We start from the raw sequence: 21359 nt of genomic DNA, 5'->3' as shown, positions 1-21359 counted from the left end.
AATTTAATACCTCTATCACAGAATAGGAAACAATTATTGTTTCCTATTCTGTCCCTCTAGGTAAATAGTTTTATTGGGATGGTCAATTTCACTTTGATTATAAAATTCTAACGGGTACTAGCTAGGTGTCTTTGAAATTGCCAAAATAATCTTGGATAAAAGCTTACAAGAGAACCGAAGTTTATTACTGCTCAATTTGTGATAAAACCGAAAGTATAATTGAATCGTTTATTTCAGAAAGGGGTCAAGTCACAAGTATCTACTTTTGAGAAAATCAAGTTTACACACTGTTTATATTCTTCAACAAACAATCACTTTATATAAAATAAAAATTCTACCTAACAACCTGGATTATTTGTCAAAAAGTGTTGTATTTTTAAAAATGTATCTTGTTAATTTGTTGCACTCATTTTGTCAAGATTTGTCACTTGACCCCTTTCTGAAATAAACGATTCAATTATTATACTACCTATTATGTGTTACTATATCTTTTTATATGAGAATATTTTTTTTTCTACGACCGTTTAATAACATGCTCATTATTCGCTATTTTTTCATAGATAATAGTACCCATTACTGTACCCGTGAGTAATATTTCATTACTCACGGGCTGAAGTTACTCACAAGTCATTACTCACGGGCTGAAGTTAGATTCAAGTGACGCAAGCCACTTTTAATATTAATCGTGTATAAACTGCAAATAAAATTACTTACAGTTGTTTATTTAATACAATAATTATTGTAATTTATAACAATAATTAACTTCGAAAAATTTTTAAAAGGATTTTACCTGTAACAATGTCAGTATATTTTTTACGTTTATATCTTGTTTACAAATTTTGACGTTTATCATTTATTTTAGTGACAGTGACATTAGCTCATTTTGTTTATGTTAATTGGAATTTATAACTAATATTGTGTTTATTTTTTAAGTTATATTTTGTTAAATATGTTATAACATATTATGTATATTATTATATTATATATAGTTAAATGTAAATATAAACTATTGAAATACGTCCACCGACAACAGCCATTTCCTATTTATTAGATTTATTAATTGACAGTAGGTACAAATTTAAGCTTATAATTTTTCGGAAACGAATAGAACTTATATTGGCTATTTCTAGTTGTATTTTTACAATAAATAATGATTTGGTAATAGTAGACAACCAATTATTCATCCACGTACTAGGGGTAAATAGCATTTAGGTATTCTTGTAAATTATTATAATTTAAATCTCGAGTAGTTGATAATTAAATTTTTATTAATTAAAATAAAAAAAGGTCGTAGAAAAAGTATAGTATTCTACTCGCATGTAATAGATATTGGCGAGTGTCGTAATTCATCAGAGTGAGTAATAGCCATAATTACATGCTCGTTGAATAATATACTATTAATACGTGCCAACACAAGGCTAGTTTGTAATAAATCGATGATTTTTTTTTCTTTTCTCATGAATTATTTTACATTCTTGTGATGAAAAAATAGGATCTTAAATTTATCAGGATAGTTACGTAGATTTTTGTTTATATTAAATTGTCGGTGAACTCATTGTCGGTGGTCGGAAGTTAACGGAACCAATGTAGGCACCCTCGCCGGAGATCGGTCTATATCGGATCTGATCTGATCGGAGAAATACGGATCCAATGTAGGTGCCGCCTATCGGATCGGATCTGATCGGAGAAAAACGGACCCAATGTAGGTGCGGCCTTAATATAATTATTTAATTTAAAAATGAAATAGTTGTACTACTATTAGTTGTACATAGTTTAAAAAAAAATCACAAAAATGTGCTTGAAATGTTGATTTCAAACCATACATACCCTCCCCTTAAGATTTTAAAGTTACCCCCACCCCACCTTCAGGGGGTGGCGTGGGGGGCCGTGTCAGGTATCATTCGATAGATTTTTGAAAAATATTGAAGACGTATTTTTCAGTGTTTTGATCGGATGTCCATTTCGCGAAATATTCGACCGTCCTGCTACTTTTGGAACACCCTGTATAACTACAGTGTCTTTGGTAACCTATGGCCTTAGGTATGGGGAATAAATAAAAATACTTGAAAATATTGTTATCGCATTTAATAAACTTTTGCAGCAATTCTTAATAACCCACTTTTTAATTTCTGCAATACTATACCTACTATTTCGAATACAAACTGAGGTATGTTAAAAAACATTATAAAAATAAATATAAAAAATACAAATAAGATAATAATAATAAATAGTTACCTATAAAAATGAAATATGTACAAGTAAGCTTAGAAATAAATTTACACAGGACTCTATAATGGGAAAATGATATTAATATTTACAGCACACTTATCAGTACTTAAGGTAACCATATTTAATGTAGAGGGGATGTATTATTAAAAAAAATATTTGTTTTTCATATCGTCTAAGTGTAACCCCTAAAATTTCAAATGACTCCTTTAAATCAACTAACAAATGGTACTTAACACGTTGGCTGACATGATGTTAAAAAAGTGGGTCTCTACGGCCACTAGGCTCCCATTTCCATGCTTTTGAGACAAGTACCGTGTGTCACGCGGCTGTTATCGTCAACAACATGAGACATAACATTTGTATCTCACGACAGCCAACGTGTTAATCAACAAATACATCATAGAAGACTAAAGGACCAGAATAACTGAAATTACCAGGGGCGGCACGTGATAGTAGAAGGTGGTGAGGCACACTACACCTGAGAAATTTTATTATGATGGTTAGCTTCTCTTTAATGACCGATTTTGTGACGTCATAACGCTAGGACGAAGCTAGAGCAAATAATCCCGGACAAAAAATCCCCACAAATTATCCTTGGAAAAAAAATCCCCACAAAAATCCCGGACAAATAATCTCCACAAATCTTTTAGACAAAATATCCCCACAGATTAGTTCTCTAAAAGTTTTCCCGTGAATGCGATCAACTCAAAATACTTTCAGACTCAGTGTATAGAGTTATTTTGAATTCCAATTCCATATCGAAAACTTCAAATTTTACATAATAAAAGAGAGAAAGTTAAGTACATACTAAACAGAGCGTCCACAGCAAATAAGGGAAGCAAGGTCAAGTAACTTAATAACTAAAAAAACACGTGTCTGAGGCAGGCCTCCAGGATAGATGAATTTCGTTCCCAGAATCAATGGCACATTTTTCAAATTTTGCCGCTTTTACTGGCGTCGTTGTCCCATTTTAAGAAATGGGAGTATGCTAGACAATGATGGTCGTGAGGCTAGCTTCATCTGTAATGATTTGAGAAAGTTGGAATGAGATGCATAGATGCATATAATACTGGCACGTGGAAGACCGATACAAAGATAAAGAGTCAGGGCCGTACCGATTTTAATTTTTTTCAAAAAATAAAGTTATTTAGGAAATTTCAAAAAGCTAAATTATATTTAAAAAACTGATTATTAAACAACGAAATAACGTAAATAGTCGATTGATATACTGGTGAGGCACTACCTCACCTGCATCATAGGACATGCCGCCATTGGAAATTACTCAAATAGAGGATGCTGCTCAAATGAATGAATGATTACTAACTATGGGAAGATATTAAAGTGAAGGTTACACATATTGCACAGAAATTCAGCTTGTTCATATGGTTTTTAGAGGTTCAGTGCGATATTTGTCTCTGACGACTGTAGTAAGGGTATTTGGTAAGAAATTTACATTTTTTTTTATAATACACCCAGATTTTGCTACTATGAGCAAGATCCATCTATATATGCAAAACACTTGTCAGTCTGAAACTTACATATTGGCTTAAAAATAGTATGACTACGTAACATATGAATGATTAAATACATACACATGTTGAGTTTTAGCCATTTTAAAGATTTGGAGTTCATGTTAAACAAAACAAAGGTATATCTATATTTACCATAGCGAAAATCACTTATATATTAGTCCAGATTATAATTTAATACAATATTGATCGAACACAATATACCTAGTGTTCAACAGGTCGACTTCCATTTTTTTTTCGGCAAACATTCATACAGTTGCTAATTGACTTGTTTAAAATGAACTCAAATTACAAAAATTTAGTACCGGCATACAATGATAAAAATCTACAACTGAGATTTGACCCAATTTTTGATATAATATACAACACAAGCTCGTTTATCTGAAGACCAGACCATAGAAATGTCCTGGTTTAGCCTAGTTGACTATTGACACACCCAGTATACGCAAAATAAATTAATTGATACAAAAATTGTTCATCTTTCAGAAGTCGAAAAGTTTCACAACTATTTTGAAACAGTTTGATAAAATTGTACACCAAAGGTACAAATACGTTGAAAAACCAATTTTTTGTGTTTTGAACTTTTCAACTGCAAAAAGTTTTTCACCACCAAAAATTATGCCAATTTTGATAGTTCATTTTATTGTTAACGGATGTCGCTAATTTTTTTTATTACTTTAGATTTTTTCTTTGGTATTTACACTGTTGGGCAAAGGTTTATTCAAACTTCTCTTTTTGGGGTTATACCAGGTGGAAAAGAAAACCTTTTTCTTATGTTAAGCTTGAGGCACCCTGTACAGTAGTGTACAGAGGACATAGCACAAAGGTGGATTGTGGACCTATCTATTAAATTGATGTTGTAGTCTCATGTTTTGTGAACATTTTGGTTTTTTTATTTGCCCTGATATATTTAAAAATAAAGAAAATAGACGGTTCTTTTGTTTAACATGTGTTTCAACTGAAACAAATTAATAATAAAAAATAGCAATTATTATCAAAACTTTAAAAGTGTCTTTACGTGTAGGCCCTTTAAAGAGCGAAAGGTACATTACCGAAATGCCGTTTCTTTGAATACGTTATTCCTTACACACCTTATTTAGAAAATAATTTCATCTTAATGCATGATAACGCCAGGCGTCACGTATCGCGTGTCGTTACTGATTATTTAAGTGAGGTTAATATTCAAAAATTGAATTGGCCCTTTCACAGTCCCTACATCCCAGGCAACCAAATAACGTTTACAAAACGTTGAAAAGACGTCATAATTATCACCAAACCACGTCAGTTTGTCACGTTTTTTCGACGTCGAAAGTCACGTGAATATGTTCTACCATAACTGACGTCATTTTTATCACGTTTTAAATAAATGATATAAAAAACGTAGTTTTCATGTCGTTTTTTTTAGATAAACTTTCATTTTATGGTTTTAAAAATACACAATAATAATTATTCGTATGGGTATTGTTGGTATTCCTATTTTACATTTCACTGTTTTAAATTTAGCTTATAGGCTAAGGTATACTTACTGTGTCAAAAAAACTGAAACAACATATTACTAATAAATAATGTATTAACAAATTAATTTAATTAAACTCGGTAACACATAATTAGTTCATTAACAGAAAATATTCACCAAAACAAAACACATAACCTCAAACCGTTTTCAAGAAGAACTATTGCATTAAACTAACTCACTCCTCATTTGAGAAAAACGAATAAAAATCTCTTAATTACACTGGCGAAGCGTCCATGTAACCACTGTTACCATTGGTAACAGTTAAAAATCTTGCAAATAAATATTTTATGACGATGAATAATTCCATTTACCAATATTTTTACCAGTACAAATATATGTATTATTATATTATGTGTTAACAGTATCTACCTAATTCAGTAAATAGCAACTACTCGTAGACACGCGAAAATATTGGCGAGTTTATGTGACTCAGTTGCACTTTATTATACTCTGTTACCATTACGTATTTTTTATGGGAAATAAGCCACAATTTTACTAAAAAATTAATTTATTAACGTTTCGAAGCCCAAATCGGGTTTCGTTGTCAAAATACAAAATACTATTAAAATAAAACAAATAAATATGTTGCTAAGTAAAAAAATTCTTCTAATAATTTATTTAATCTGACTCATTTATATTGGCAATTCAGACGTATATTATACATTTTAAAGTAGAAGACTTTAAAATGATATCGCTAATATTTATGAGTTGCGTTCCTGGGACGGCTTTACTAAAAGATAGTTCATTCGATTACATGAAATCAATCCAACTCAAGAATATCCGTCGCAAAAAAATCATAGCATGTGATATGTCTTTAAAAAGACAACCAAATGCAACGATGACAGTAAAATTCTCGCGTTAGAGATTCCATAGTAAATCACGAGGGAAAACCAGGAAAAAACCTCGTGATACTATCCCGACATCGTAAGTATTTGGTCTTACATTTAATCTACCTTCAAAAAAACTAATACCAAATTCTGACTTTAATATGTTTAAATTGTAAATAATATTAATATTACATATATATATAATAAGTAATACTAAAATATAAAATTTGTACTAACTCGATATGTTATTGACTTACTAATCGTGGTATTTTCTTTCTATTGACTTCCTCTTTCAGTATGGGTAACCACATCCTACTGCATTCTACCGAGGAATTTGCGACATAATTGGTTTCATTTAGCATAATTAGAGCCGCTTCTTTGATTTTTCTCTTTTTACTATCTGATTCTTTCAGGACTATACTTGAATCTCTCCACTGAACTCTATGTTCATTATCCCATGCGTGTTGACATATCTGAGATCTATCAAATTCTCTGTTTTTAATATAAGACTGATGTTCACTTATTCTAACGTTTAATGGTCTTGATGTTTCACCTAAATAAAATTGTTCGCATTCACAAGGTATTCTATAAATGCAATTCTTTGTTCTTTCTGGTTCATTGTTAGGTTTAGTTTTAGATAGAATAGATCTCAATGTGTTTGTTGTTTTGAATGTTGTTGAAATGTTGAATTTATTTCCTATCGTTTTAAGTTCCTCGGATAGTCCTTTTATATATGGTATTGTTATTTTCCTCGTATTATTTCTTGTGAATGTTGTAGGATCCCGTTCTAAGTTGTTCTGTTCCATTCGGTCTAATCTTGTCAATTCCTTATTTATAAACGATAAAGGATAATCATTTTTTAATAAAACAAATGTTAACAATTGTTTTTCTTCTAAAAATGAATTTTCGTTAGAACAAGTAATTTTGGCTCTATCATATAAGGATTTAATGATTCCCTTTTTAACGTTGATGTTGTGATTTGATTTGTAATTGAGATATCTGTTGGTGTGTGTTGGTTTTCTATACACTTGAGTCTCATATCCAGTATCCTTCTTTGAGACTAAAACATCGAGGAAAGGCAAAGTGTTATTGTATTCCTTTTCCATTGTAAATTTTATTGTCTCTTCTTGATCGATTATAATATTCAGGAATGTATCCAACAATTCTGATCTATGAGGCCATATTGAAAACACATCATCTACATATCTCCACCATACTGTGGGTTTTAAATTTTGTTTAGAAATGATATTAGTTTCGAAATCCTCCATAAATATATTAGCCAATAATGGAGATAAAGGAGAGCCCATTGCTAGACCAAAATTTTGTTTATAGAATTCATTATTTATTGTTACCCATACTGAAAGAGGAAGTCAATAGAAAGAAAATACCACGATTAGTAAGTCAATAACATATCGAGTTAGTACAAATTTTATATTTTAGTATTACTTATTGTATATCTATGTAATATTAATATTATTTATAATTTAAACATATTAAAGTCAGAATTTGGTATTAGTTTTTTGAAGGTAGATTAAATGTAAGACCAAATACTTACGATGTCGGGATAGTATCACGAGGTTTTTTCCTGATTTTCCCTCGTGATTTACTATGGAATCTCTAACGCGAGAATTTTACTGTCATTGTTGCATTTGGTTGTCTTTTTAAAGACAGATCACATGCTATGATTTTTTTGCGACGGATATTCTTGAGTTGGGATTGATTTCATGTAATCGAATGAACTATCTTTTAGTAAAGCCGTCCAGGAACGCAACTCATAAATATTGGCGATATCATTTTAAAGTCTTCTACTTTAAAATGTATAATATACGTCTGAATTGCCAATATAAATGAGTCAGATTAAATAAATTATTAGAAGAATTTTTTTACTTAGCAACAACATGTTTGTTTTATTTTAATAGTATTTTGTATTTTGACAACGAAACCCGATTTGGGCTTCGAAACGTTAATAAATTAATTTTTTAGTAACATTGTGGCTTATTTCCCATAAAAAATACGTAATTATAAAAATGCCACAAGGAAATAGCATCAGAACAACTCTGTTACCAGTTTCATTTGTGGTTACAATGGTTATATCGTCGCTGTCGCTCGGGACCGGCTAGTCTGAAAATTTTGAAGGAACGATTTAAAATTTTTACCAGATTTAAATGTGGTTACAGAACCTATAAAAAGTGTGCGTGCAGTTAACCATGGATGAGTATCGCTGCGTAATCGATCAACTACTTGAAAACTAATTCTCCTTGTATAATTTTAAAGAAAAAAAATGAGATTATTGAAAATGAAAGACCCATTTTAAACAATTTAAAAAAGGAATCAAAAAAAGTAGTTCCGACATTTTAAATTTAGTTGGTACAGTGAAAATCCTTGGTTATGTGGTTGCAAGAAAAATAGACTGTATTGTTGGCCATGTCTTCTGGTTTCTACAGAAAAATGGGTGGACCAGGTTCACGATTTAAATAGTTTTAAAAAGGAGACACGAAATTTCTCCGTTACCTACATGTAAGATGTGTACCCAATTTGATTCAGTTTGGCAAAACAAGAATCGAAAGTTCTCTTAACCAAGCTTTTAAAGCAAACATTGCTAAACATAATGATTTTGTTAAAAAAAAATAGATAGGTATATCCTTAGCACACTTATAATGGATACCGTATGTTTTTTTGGCCAAACAAGAATTAGCGTTTTGTAGTCATTTTGAGGGCGACGACTCTGACAATCGAGGCAATTGCAGGGAATTGTTAACATTAATTGCCAAAAAAGATCAAAAGTTTTGCCAACATCTAGAAACATCAACTGTTTTTTCGAGAGTTTCAAGTGATATAACAAATTATATTATTGAAGCTATATATACATTTAGCCATATCTTCATTTTTTAAGATAAGATTTTTTGCATCTGGTTTTGGTAACACTTTAGAAAAAGTCACGCGTCGCCACTGCTTAATTAACACGTTTCTTCAACTAAATATCTAAATGAAAAGTCCTTTTTTACCACACAAAGCACGTAAACAATAAATGAAAAATTTCTTATGACAATTAAGCTTATAAACGTCAATATACAACATTAACATTATAAGCATTTACCCGTTAAGCTCCTCCCATTTTTGTGACGTCAGACTTGGACTGTCTGAAATGCAAACGTATTTTTAAACGCATTTTAACGTCATTAATCTTACGTATTTAAAATCACTTACAAAAGACGTTTATACGACGTAATGTTCAAACACGTGCATATATTCAGCCAAAAGCTGACGTTTCCTCGACGTTATTGACGTCACTTTGGTTGCCTGGGATGGGCCCTATTGAACACTTATCGGATATTAACGGTAGAATTAAGACTTCCTCAGGCCCTTCCTGCTTCTCTGCAAGATATAAGAACTATAGTTATTGATATCTGCAACCTTGGTAGGCCAAAATCAAATAGTCCACAGTAGCACTGACCCTGTTACCTTCCTTATATACCATAGGCCCTACATATAGCAGACTACCCTGCTATAATTCCAAAGCCGCGTTAGCGGTATAAAATGGGAGACTATTGAGTTGATATTTTTTATTGTTAATTTAGTATTGTTTCAGTTGAAACACATGTTAAAATAGAATATACCGTCTATTTTCATTGTTTTTAAGATATCAGGCAAAATAAAAAACAAAATGTTTACAAAACATGAGACTACAATATCAATTTAATCTATATCCACTCTTGCACCTTGCCATCCCTACAGGGTGTCTCAAACTTAACATAAGAAAAACGTTTTCTTTCTTCCATCGGATATAAGCCCAAAAGAGAAGTTTGAGTAAACCTTTACCAAATAGTGTAAATACCAAAGAAAAAATTAAAAATAATAAAAAAAATAGCGAAATTTGTTAATCTGTTCACGAGAAAATCAACTATCAAAATTGGCATAATTTTTGGTGACGCGAAACGTTTTTGCGGTTAACTCAACAGTTTAATTAAAAACCTGTTTTTTATCAAAAGTATTTCTTGCGTGTTTTTTGGAACACCCCATACCAAAAAATACGCCCTGAAAACTAGCGTATGTCAATAATCTCCAGGTTTTTGTGCACACATCATTTAGTAAAAATGTCCTTTGAACACATATCATTCAGTAAACTAGTCCGTATACATTAACACGTTGTCTCTATATATAATACACAATTTGGACAAAGTCCTACGGCTTTCACTGTGTTTATTAGACTAGAAGTATAATGTCATTATATATTGTAAGTACCTAAATCAAAAGATAACTATCCACCAAGAACACACACATGGAATGCTTGGAATATTTTTTAGAAGTCTGAACGTCCTCGAATCACGAACTATCTAATCACTTTGGCATCAATACTGTAGTAATACGTGGAAAATATACATCTCTAATATAGCATATGGTGTGTATCACAAGACATTCAGTAAAGTAAATAACTAAAGTCTATTTGTTTGCAACTGACAGCTCATTACAAATGAAAATCTTTAAATAGAGAAGGGTTACCGTCAAGGCTGAGAACGTGGAGAATGGCTAATTTTGATCATACTTTATGATTTTGATATCAAAAATCGTTTTTTTGCTCTTTTTAATTTTGCATTTTGCGGTTGCGTCATTCTTCTTCTGGACCGGCGAATTTGTCTTCAGACAACTTCTTGGACATTTTCTATATATGCTTAGGGTTATAAGTTTTATAGTGGGGAGAATAAGGTCAAAAACAGATTAATAATAGCATAAGAATGTTAAAATTTTAATAAATTGTATGAATAAAAAATATATATAGATAGAAAAGTAAGCCTAACTTTTGTTTTTGTTGTATCCCTATGAGCATTCGAGAATCTGGTCAAGTTTGGAGCGCTGTAAAACCTATATAAATAAATAGAATTAAACAACTTTATAGTGGAAATTGTTCGCTGAAAAATCGTCTACAAAATTGCTAAAATGTTATTTTATTTTAAAATGAACTGAAAAAAAGTTAGAACCTCCAAAAGGAAACTTGTTAAACATTTTTTACATATTTTTGTTTATAACTTTTTTGTTGGTCACTTGACGATAAAAAGTAATAGAAACAAAATTGTACAAAATTTAATTTGCTACATTTTATGTTTTATTATATTTTCCGTAGGGTTGGTAGTTTACGAGATATAGCGCGAAACCCCTCTGCACCCCATTTCCAAGATGGCGGCCGGGGGACAAGGGTGGCGACCCCAAAAACTTGAACTTAAGCTTCTACTGATCCTCCTTACACATTAAAGAAATAAAATTGACTGCTCTAGCAAGGTATGGCTTAAAAAATGTAACATTTTAATGGACTATTTCAGAGGAGAGGATATTATTTTGAGTTTCACAAATTTACCTGCTGATTGCATATTAGTAAAGATTTGCTTGTATTGAACTGCCAGTTGCAAACAAATAAATTATAATTTGACAAAAATCTGTATATTTTAAACGTTTTCCGATTTGACCTAATCTCATTTCTAACATATCTATCTGTTGTTTCTGGACCTACCTAATACAAGTTTTCAACCACCGTATACTATAAGAGAGATTTACCATTCCAAATCCCCCCACCACAACCGTTAAGTATTGCCTTTATTATTGTTCTTTTTCTTTCTTCTTCGCTTCGCCGTGACCTCACAACTACAGCCACTCCGGATCCGGATATAATCCAGGGTGTAGGTGGCGCCACCGTGCTGGTGATCGGGAAACATCGGGAACAGCTTGGTTCGGTTACTGTCCGTGTTCTTGACTAGGGCGTACGAGTAACTGTACTGCTGCACGCACCTGGAAGCGTGCTGTGTCCTGTTAATGTATTGGCAAGGCTTGTTCAGGACGTCGGAATGGCAAGATAAGTCGTAAAACCTGAAACAAACAAGAACGATAGTAGTAAATTGAGATAAATTGAATTATAAATATTATTTTTAGGTGAACACAGGAATTCCGAATTCCTGCAAAGAAGGTTCCAAACATTAGAGATGTTGGAAACTGAAAGGAAATGGGCAGCCCACAGACAAATAAGAAGAGAGTCAGTGTGGTATGTCAAGAAAAACATAAACTGTTTAAATGTACGAAGTTTCTAAGTATACTTTCTCCTCCTAAATGCCTTCTCTATTGAGGTTTACGATCAATATGGCAAAGGACCCCGCACAAACCTTATGGAAAATAGGTCCCAGTGTATTTCGTTCATACTTTGGGAAAATACTCTTTGAAGCATCCTGATAAAAAGTTCTCATGGACACAACTCAATCGTATGAAGGATTTTCAAGATATAGATGCCCAAACTCGGAAAATTATAAGATTTACGGGGTATTCCAATTCCGTGAGTTACTGGTTATTTGGCAACATGTAGAAGTTTGGATCAAGGAAAAGTACTAGCAGTCTAGGATTTTTTCCTGGCTATCCAATGGCGACCTTTACTTTGACCTTGACCTTTAACGGACGTCATCTTCTAGAGTTTCGAGGGTTTTCGGCATTCAATTGATATAAACAGATTACTCATGGGTTTTTGGGATCGCTAAACACGAATATGCCATCAGAATTGACCTTCGTAGCACGTGGTGGACAGGGCCACTGCAAGGGACGTCATCTTCTAGAGTTTCGATGGTTTTCGGCATTTAATTGATGCAAATGAATTACTGGAGGGTTTTTTGAGGTCGCTTTACACGAATATGCCACCCGAACCGACTCCCGGAGCACCTGATTTCCAAGGTCAATGAAAGGGGCTTCTGGAGTTCCAAGGGTCTTTGGTACTACATTAATGCAAACGGATTAGTTATAGGTTTTTGGGGTTTCTGAACACGAATACGTGATCAGCACAGACACAGGAACACCTGGTGCCTAAGACAGGTTATCTTCTGGAGTTTCGGAGGAATCAAATGGATTACTCTTAGGTTTTTGGGGTTGCCTAACATGCATACTACCGAACATGCACTAAGGCACGTCGTCTTCTGGAGTTTCGAGGGTTTTCAGCATTAAATTGATGAAAACGTGCCCCAGAAAAACCCCAGAAGATGGCATGCCTTAAGCACCAGGTACCCCGGTGCTTGTTCTGATGGCGTATTTGTGTTTAAGCAGCCCCAAAAACTAATGAGTAATACCCATCTGCATCAATTTAATGCCGAAACCTGTCGAAACTCCAGAAGAAGACCTGCCTTAGGCACCAGGTGCTCCGTGGATCGGATACGATATTGAATTCACGTTCAGCAACCCCAAAAACCTGTGAGTAATCAGTTTACATTAATTTAGTACCGAAAGCTCTCGAATCTCCAAAGCATGACGTGCCTTTGGTACCAGGTACTCCAATGTCTGTTCTGATGGGGTATTCGTGTTCAGCAAATACAAAAACCTATGAGTAATCCGTTTGCATCAATGTACTACCAAACACCCTTGAAACTCCAGGAGCCCCTTTCATTGACCTTGGAAACCAGGTGCTCCGGGAGTCGGTTCTGGTGGCATATTCGTGTTTAGCGACCTCAAAAAACCCTCCAGTAATTCATTTGTATCAATTAAATGCCGAAAACCATCTAATCTCTAGAAGATGACGTCCCTTGTAGTGGCCTTGGTCACCACGTCATCCGGAGGTCAATTCTGATGGCATATTCCTGTTTTGCGATCCCAAAAACCGATGAGTAATCTGTTTATATCAATTTAATGCCGAAAACCCTCGAAACTCTAGAAGATGACGTCCGTTAAAGGTCAAGGTCAAAGTAAAGGTCGCCATTGGATAGCCAGGAAAAAATCCTAGACTGCTAGTACTTTTCCTTGATCCAAACTTCTACATGTTGCCAAATAACCAGTAACTCACGGAATTGGAATACCCCGTAAATCTTATAATTTTCCGAGTTTGGGCCTCTATATCTTGAAAATCCTTCATACGATTGAGTTGTACCCATGAGAACTTTTTATCAGAATGCTTCAAAGAGTATTTTCCCAAAGTATGAACGAAATCCACTGGGACCTATTTTCCATAAGGTCCTTTCTCTCTGTTCTGGGTTGATGAATAAGTCATTTTCTGTTGTGTGGGTCGAATATCTGTTTCGGAGCCAGGCTTTTTTCTTTCTTCCTATGCCCCTTTTACCTTCGATTTTTCCCTCTAATATTACATAGGGAGCTGCTCAAATTCCCTATGGCGCATTATGTGTCCTATATATGATGTCTGTCTAATTTTGATTGTATTGACCAGATGAGGACGTGTGTTTATTATTTCCAGTACTTCTTCATTCGTAGTTCTGCTGGTCCAGCTTATTCTTAGCATTCGGAGGTACATCCACATTTCGAATGAATTCAGTTTGTTGACGTCATTCTGTTTTAATGTCCAGGTCTCACAGCCATAATATAGTAATAGAAACCACACATAATACCTAAGTATACAACTACGTGCAAATACATATAGACCAGGAAGGATCTGTTTTTAGGTGGATGTGAGAGGTGGCACTCGGATTTTTGCGGATAAAGTTAGGTGATAACTTCGTTAATAATAATTGAGTTATGCTCCTTCTTAAATATGCCCGGAACATTAATAAAAAAAAATAAAATATTTAAAAATTTAAAAAAAATTCGTTTTTTGAAGTTATACTTCTTTACCGGCAATATGAGGGTGAATTTTTATATGTTAAAACCTATGATCCCGGCGCATGCGCATTATAACTTTGTTCTGATTGGATGTTCAAATGACATGTCAAAAATTATTCAATATGGCGGCTGTGGCACACCTGTAGTTTGATTATTTATGGTTGTTGCGTTTTAAAATTTGTGTGAAAAGAAAAAACAAACAAAAGTTAGTTAATAGTTATACTGCCTTTTTAAATAGTTTTCATATACCTATATTTTTGGACTTTTGGACTATTTTGGACAAGGAAAACTCATTCTAATTTGGTAAGTAGTTTTTATTATAATCATATTGTAATTATACATTTGGATTAGGTTGAAATACGGTAGAGCGTCGATTATCCGAACTAATTGGGGGACATAGGTGTTCGGAAAACCGATTTGTTCGGATAATCGAACTACAATATATTGATACATATTTATAGTCATACATATTTATCCACAAGTGAATAAAAGCCATATTTATATACCTACATATTTATTTATATCTTGCTAGTGACAACTAGCAACTAAACAAAAAAGTGCAGTCTTTGCAACAACATAATTATTTTTGGATACAATATTGAAGAAAATTGAAGATATTTTAAGCGTCAATTACTAACGCTTGCTCGGTATTCGAGTGCGGGACGCGGGAGTCGATAGTTCGAATAAGCGGTTGTTCGGTTGATCGACGTTCGGATAATCGACACTCTACTGTACATTTATTTTCTCAAGAATTGGGATTTTAGAGAGAAATCCCAAATTAGGTCCGATTTTTATTTTTAAATTATGATTTTTTGGCGTAGATTTATTTATCTAGTAGGTATGTAATGCTTTGATTTACATACTTAATTTGATTACCGACAAAAGTTCTACCAATCTTCATCTAATATATTGTTTTCTTACTGTTCTGTTATATTTTAATATTTTCTTCCACAAAATTTAATCTGCATAATTTAATTCTATTCAAAACAACTGTCAAACAGTAAAACGTTCAGTTACCCTATTTTTCCACATGACAAATAATGTGGAATTGGACGAGTGAGTCTAGGCTTCGATTACGAATCAAAGCGCCCCGAAATTCACGGGTTCGATTCCCGATGCAAGTTTTTATTTTTTTTATTTTTTTATGCATTTTATGATTGTAAGTATATTTATTATATAATTTTTTTTTTCAGAAACTGCGTATTTAAAATTTTTGCCAACAATTATTATCGTTCAGAAATCATTTTTTCTTTGTGGCATTTTTCAATGTGTTTGTGTGCGTATTATTCTTTTATTTTTTTAAATTTTTGGTATTGTCTTAAAAATCACATAATATGTAGTAAAAGTATACCTTCTTACGTGCGTACAAAGTACACACACATTCTTTTTTTTTTCTACTTTCTTTGCTTATAACTTTAAAACGATTCATTTTGGAACAAAGTCGTATAGGAATAAAACAAAGATAATTAAATTTTTTATCAGATACGATTGGTTAAAAATGTCTATATTTATCACCCTTGCTGCAAAATAGCAATAAATATAAAATAAGGGGGCAAAACAAGCCTGTCTTTATTCAATGTATTTCCATCACTTAGGCTACACTTGGAACCTTCCTAATTCGCTTAGAAAATTTTTGTAATGTGCTAAAACCGTCTAAGAAATTTCATTAAAATTGACTTACTAGATTTTGCATAATAATTTTGCAATCTAAACTTTTTTTTTAAATTAAATTTAAAATTTAAAATCTTGCATAACAAAATCTAGAACATACAAAGATTTGTCAATTTTTTTACATATAAAAGAAGCACTCCACCTATCTAATGCACTTTACAGAATTGAAATCGGATTATTTAAGCAGCCTCAGCAATGTTTTAAAGTTATAAACAATTTTTTGGCTTATAAACAAATTAGTGCTGTGGCCAGGAGGGGGTGCTATGGGCTCCTTAATTTAGATGGACTTACCCAAGTTTTTTTATGTATTTTGACTTGTAGAACACGAATTTTTTGGGTAACAGTTCATCCGGATGTCGATAAGATTGTTATAAACAAAGAACTTGAGGAATTACATAACATCGATTTTTCGCAAAATGAAAAATTTTTTGTATTTCTTGGGCAATTCTAAGCAAAAAATGTTCTTACAAGTTTTTTCGTGGGATGCATAGTTTTCGAGATAAACGCGGTGGAACTTTCAAAAAATCTAAAAATTCCAATTTTTGAACGCGAATAACTTTTGATTAAAAAATAAATTAGCAATTCTGCTGACAGCATTTGAAAGCTTAAGTCAAATTATACCGTTTTTAATTATTTGCATAATTTCTTTATAAAGCTATTTGTTTATAAGCCAAAAAAATATTTATAATTTTAAAACATTGCTGAGGCTCCTTAAATAATCCAATTTTAATTCTGTAAAGTGTATTAGATAGGTAAAGTACCTCTTTATATGTAAAAAAAATTACCTAACGTCTAAATGGTCTACTTTTTGTTCAGAAAGATTTTAAAAAATTTGAACTTTTTTAAAAACATTTAGATTGCAAATTTATTATGCAAAATCTATTTTGGTAGACCGTTTAAGTAAGTTATAAGAATTTTCTAAGCGAATTACTAAGGTTCTAAGTATCACCAAAGGGGTTAAGAAACATTGAATAACAACAGGCGTATTTTGCCCCCTTATTTTGTATTTATTGCTATATTTCAGAAAAGGTAATAACTTAAGACATTTTTAACCAGTCGTATATCATACAAAATTCAAGTATCTTTATTTTATTTCTGTACGACTTTGTCCCAAAACGAATCGTTTTAAAGTTATAAGCAAAGAAAGCACAAAAATTCGATGTTTTTCGAAATTTTTAAATATTTTAATTTTTTATTAATGTTCCGGGCATATTTGAGAAGGAGCATAAGTCAATTATTATTACTGAAGGTGTCACCTAACTTTATCTGCAAAAATCCGAATGCCACCTCTCACATCCAAAAATAGACGTTTTTTTACAGATTAGTCCTGGTCTAATAATGTTAACGATATTATAACGACATAATGTTAACGCCTACTACACAAAAGGGAAATACCATGTTATTCCTCTCATAAATGTGCAGAATTTAATGGACAGCACCATTCATTGCTACACATAGCAGAAGCTCTGTATGATAACAGAAGGAATTCTGAAGACAGAAGGCCACAAAATAGACCCAATTCTAGTGGGACCAGATGTGACAACACTTACGAGGTATCGTCAAGGAGGCAAGAGAATACTGTGAGCTGTCTAAGTAAGCAAAATGAAGAAGTGCTACTTGCAACGACATTAGTACGAGCAAGAGACTCAAAAGAAAGCTCGGAATTGATGAGCATGTTGATTGACCAAGGCTTGCAGTCATAATTTATTACGGAGCAGGCCGCTACAGGTCTCGGAATAAAAAGAAAGGCTGTCCACTCCCACATATCTGGCAATGGCAATGAGAATCAAAGGACGTCGAAATGGAGCGTGACATTAAACGTGAGAGCACAGACTACAGACGTAGAAGACCAAAGCACTTGTGCTACTAATAATAACAATTAATCTAGCGGAGAAGGAAATACAGGTAAAAAAGAGGATCCATAGATCGCTGTTTCAATCCGACTCGAAGGACCAGATGTAAATAGACGCTTACTAGACAAACCTTAGACGCTTAAACAAATATAACCTCATTATTAAAGTATATTACAATTATATAAAGTAAAATTTAGGAAGTTAAGATTAATTTAGATTATAAATTAAGAATTTAATTTGTGATTGAACACATACCTTTGCTTGTAATTTTGATCCTGGTACAATTCGACATATATACCATCCTGATTGGAACCTCCAGTTGGTTCGACTTTCTCCAAAACCGTAGGGCAGCACTCTCCAGGAGGTGGATGGTGTACTTTTGTGTGAGGGTGTAGTTTCTTTGCCATGTGGAAATCGTCGTCATATATGTGTAATCTGAAAAAAGAGTAGTGATATCAAGAGAAGAAGAAACAATTTTAGTTAACTATAGTAGCTCGTGTATTGGATGGATATGCGCTAATAGGGCTGCATTGATCCGAAAGACAAGCAGAAATCAGCTCAGAATCACTGTAGACTCAATGTGCGCCTATTAGGCGCATATAGTGGAAACTTAAGCTGCAGACTCCGTAGCAGAGACCCTGAAATAGTCAACTATATCTTGCAGATACTTAAGAGACTACCAAGTGGTTCTAAAATGATTCTGGAACCTTTACCTTTATACTGGCATCAAACTGCAAATCTCAAAGTTGAAGGTGAATACACCAAATATGTGAAAATCATGCGTGGAGTGAGGCAAGGCTGTATTTAGCCTCCTCTAATCTTCAATCTCTACTTTGAAATAATATTTATCTAAGCTTTGCACGAAATTGAAAAAGATATTCTACTAAATGGGTACCGGCTAAATAACATCAGGCAGGCAGATGACACCATAGTATTTGCGGACAACCTAGAAGACCCACAAGTCCTTATGGACAAACACGTATTACAGTCAACAATATGGATTCAATATAGACGTAAAGAAAACAAAGCTTATGAACATTAGCAAGAAAAAAATAACAGAAGGTCAACTCTACGTCAGCAAACCCCTGTAAAAAGAGTGCCGCACTAGTATAACTACTTTGGCACTATAATAAATGAAGAACGGGATAACAACCAAGAGATGAGAGCTCACATCGGAAAAGCCAGATCTATCTTCAACCGGATGGAGGCCTTCTTCAGAAGCCACAACCTCTCTTGGTGTAAAAGTAAGAATGCTGAGATGCTACGTCTTCTCTGTCCTTTTTATGGTGTTGAATCGTGAACCCTGATCGAAGATATGTGCAGAGAATTAGAAGCATTTGAGGTGTGGCTATATCGGGGAATAGGTAGAATTCCTTGGACTGACCAAGTCACAAATGGGGAGGTCCTCAGAAGAATGAAGAAAAACTGAAAGCTACTGATCACTATCAAATCTCGCAAGTTACAATACTTTGGCATTATGCTAAATGAGTCCAGATATGTTCTCCTACAAGTCATCCTTCAAGGAAAAGGATTTGGAAAGCGAGGTACAGGAAGAAGAAGAACGTCCTGGTCCTGGATAAAGAACCTCAGAAGCTGGTTCATTACAACATATGTGCAGCTTTTGCGCCCCGCATAAAGATGGCAATGAAGATCGCCAACATTCGTCACGGATAGGCACATCAAGAAGAAGTGGCTCCTAATACATATGATCCGTCTGCTAGATCTATATAAGCTGTTACAGGATTCCAGAAATCTGGAATGGGTAACATCAATTCATGGAAGATGTTGGGGCGGCCGTAGCTCACGGGCCAAGACACTGGCCTTCTAAGCCAAACCGCTCGAGTTCGATCCTCCACACCAACATTGGCACCTTCATTTTGGAGGGCACGTAAAGCCGTCAGTCTCCCTGGGCTAGTGTACACTAGTTAACTGAAACAGAGTTATGTAATTGGCGCCGAAACAATTCGAAAGGCTCTCGCCGGCAAAAATGCCGTACGATATTATTATTATTATTATGGAAGATGTACAATATATTCCAATTTATTTATAACAGTCGTCTTCCGAAAAAAAACTATAAGATCTCCAAACTAGAAAAAATAGAGATAGATTGAACATTCACGTTAAGAAAAAAATATTAAAATACTTTTATGTATTCAATAAATAAAAATCTATGTCATTTCGTTCGTTGCAATCGGTGACTGCACGTCGGGGTTTGTTTTTGGTTGGACCAGAGAGAGCAGCATATGTGCCTTCTGGTGAGAGACTAATAAGTTTCGAAACCGGTAGAGGTGCTTGCTGCACTCTCTGATTGGACTAGAATATAATGCGGCTGTAGTTTCGTTTTGCAAAGAAATTGAAAATGGTTATTCATTTTTGATAAAAAATTTATATTGAACAGAAACTGGCTTACCCTCCTACGTGATTGTGACCTTTATTCTGTCTTCTAGCATTCCTCTTGTGGCGGTAATAATCATAAAGAACGTCCTGTGTCTCGTTGAAATACTGGCCGTAAGCTACTGGAATGACCACAGCGGCTAGACCAAGCACCTGGAACAAAACAAAGAATATTTTACCTATCAGTTTCGAAATATAACAAATAGGCCAGAGTAATAAGACAAAAATATACCCTGTTCGTAACACTTCAGCAGCCAGGGAACTGAAGCGTTTTTTCGACAAGTAATACCTATAGGAACAAATTGTAACTATTTCCTGCGTAGGATCTGGCGGCCATTTTTATTTATAAACAATTAACTGTCAAAAAATAGCATTTTCCCTTTTTTTTAAATCAATGGAAAACAGTGAAACTTATGATTTTTTTAGTACAAATATCTTTGAGAATATGGAAAAAGCTTTAAAATGACATATTACAAAGTTTGATATACTCATTTATTGTTAATATAATTGCGAAAAAAGGTCGGAATTGCAAAAAAATTATTTTCGCAATAACTGCTGTAAAAAATAGTGTACAGGTTTGAAATTTTTGTCAAATGAGGGTTCTTTGATGCTTAAATGTGATAAAAATTTCAAAGCGATTCACTCAATTGTTTAAATTCTATTCGAATTGTTTATCTCAGAGAGCATTTTTTTGCAATAACATCAGTCAGAAAAAATGACGTTAGAACCATTCCACAGGTGTCAAATGGAAGAGCATGAGCTATATTTTTAACTT

At 33.5% G+C, this 21359-nt stretch overlaps 1 protein-coding gene across 1 annotated transcript in view; it reads right to left on the bottom strand.

Annotated features, from left to right (window-relative positions):
- Positions 1–7644: 7644 nt before the first annotated feature.
- LOC114328350 (uncharacterized) overlaps positions 7645–21359 on the bottom strand; it is a 460680-nt gene continuing 446965 nt past the window's right edge. Inside the window, exons 5-7 of the mRNA XM_028277179.2 lie at positions 20601–20737; positions 18446–18625; positions 7645–11957 (exon numbers count right to left, since the gene is read on the bottom strand). Coding sequence (XP_028132980.1) covers positions 11675–11957; positions 18446–18625; positions 20601–20737 — 600 coding nt within the window. The 3' untranslated portion in view covers positions 7645–11674. The remainder of the gene's footprint in view (positions 11958–18445; positions 18626–20600; positions 20738–21359) is intronic.

The sequence above is a fragment of the Diabrotica virgifera genome, chromosome 1 (genome assembly GCF_917563875.1).
Source record: "Diabrotica virgifera virgifera chromosome 1, PGI_DIABVI_V3a".
Classification (NCBI taxonomy): domain Eukaryota; kingdom Metazoa; phylum Arthropoda; class Insecta; order Coleoptera; family Chrysomelidae; genus Diabrotica; species Diabrotica virgifera.
Note: the sequence above shows the minus strand (reverse complement) of the source record. Positions and strands in the feature narration are given on the sequence as shown.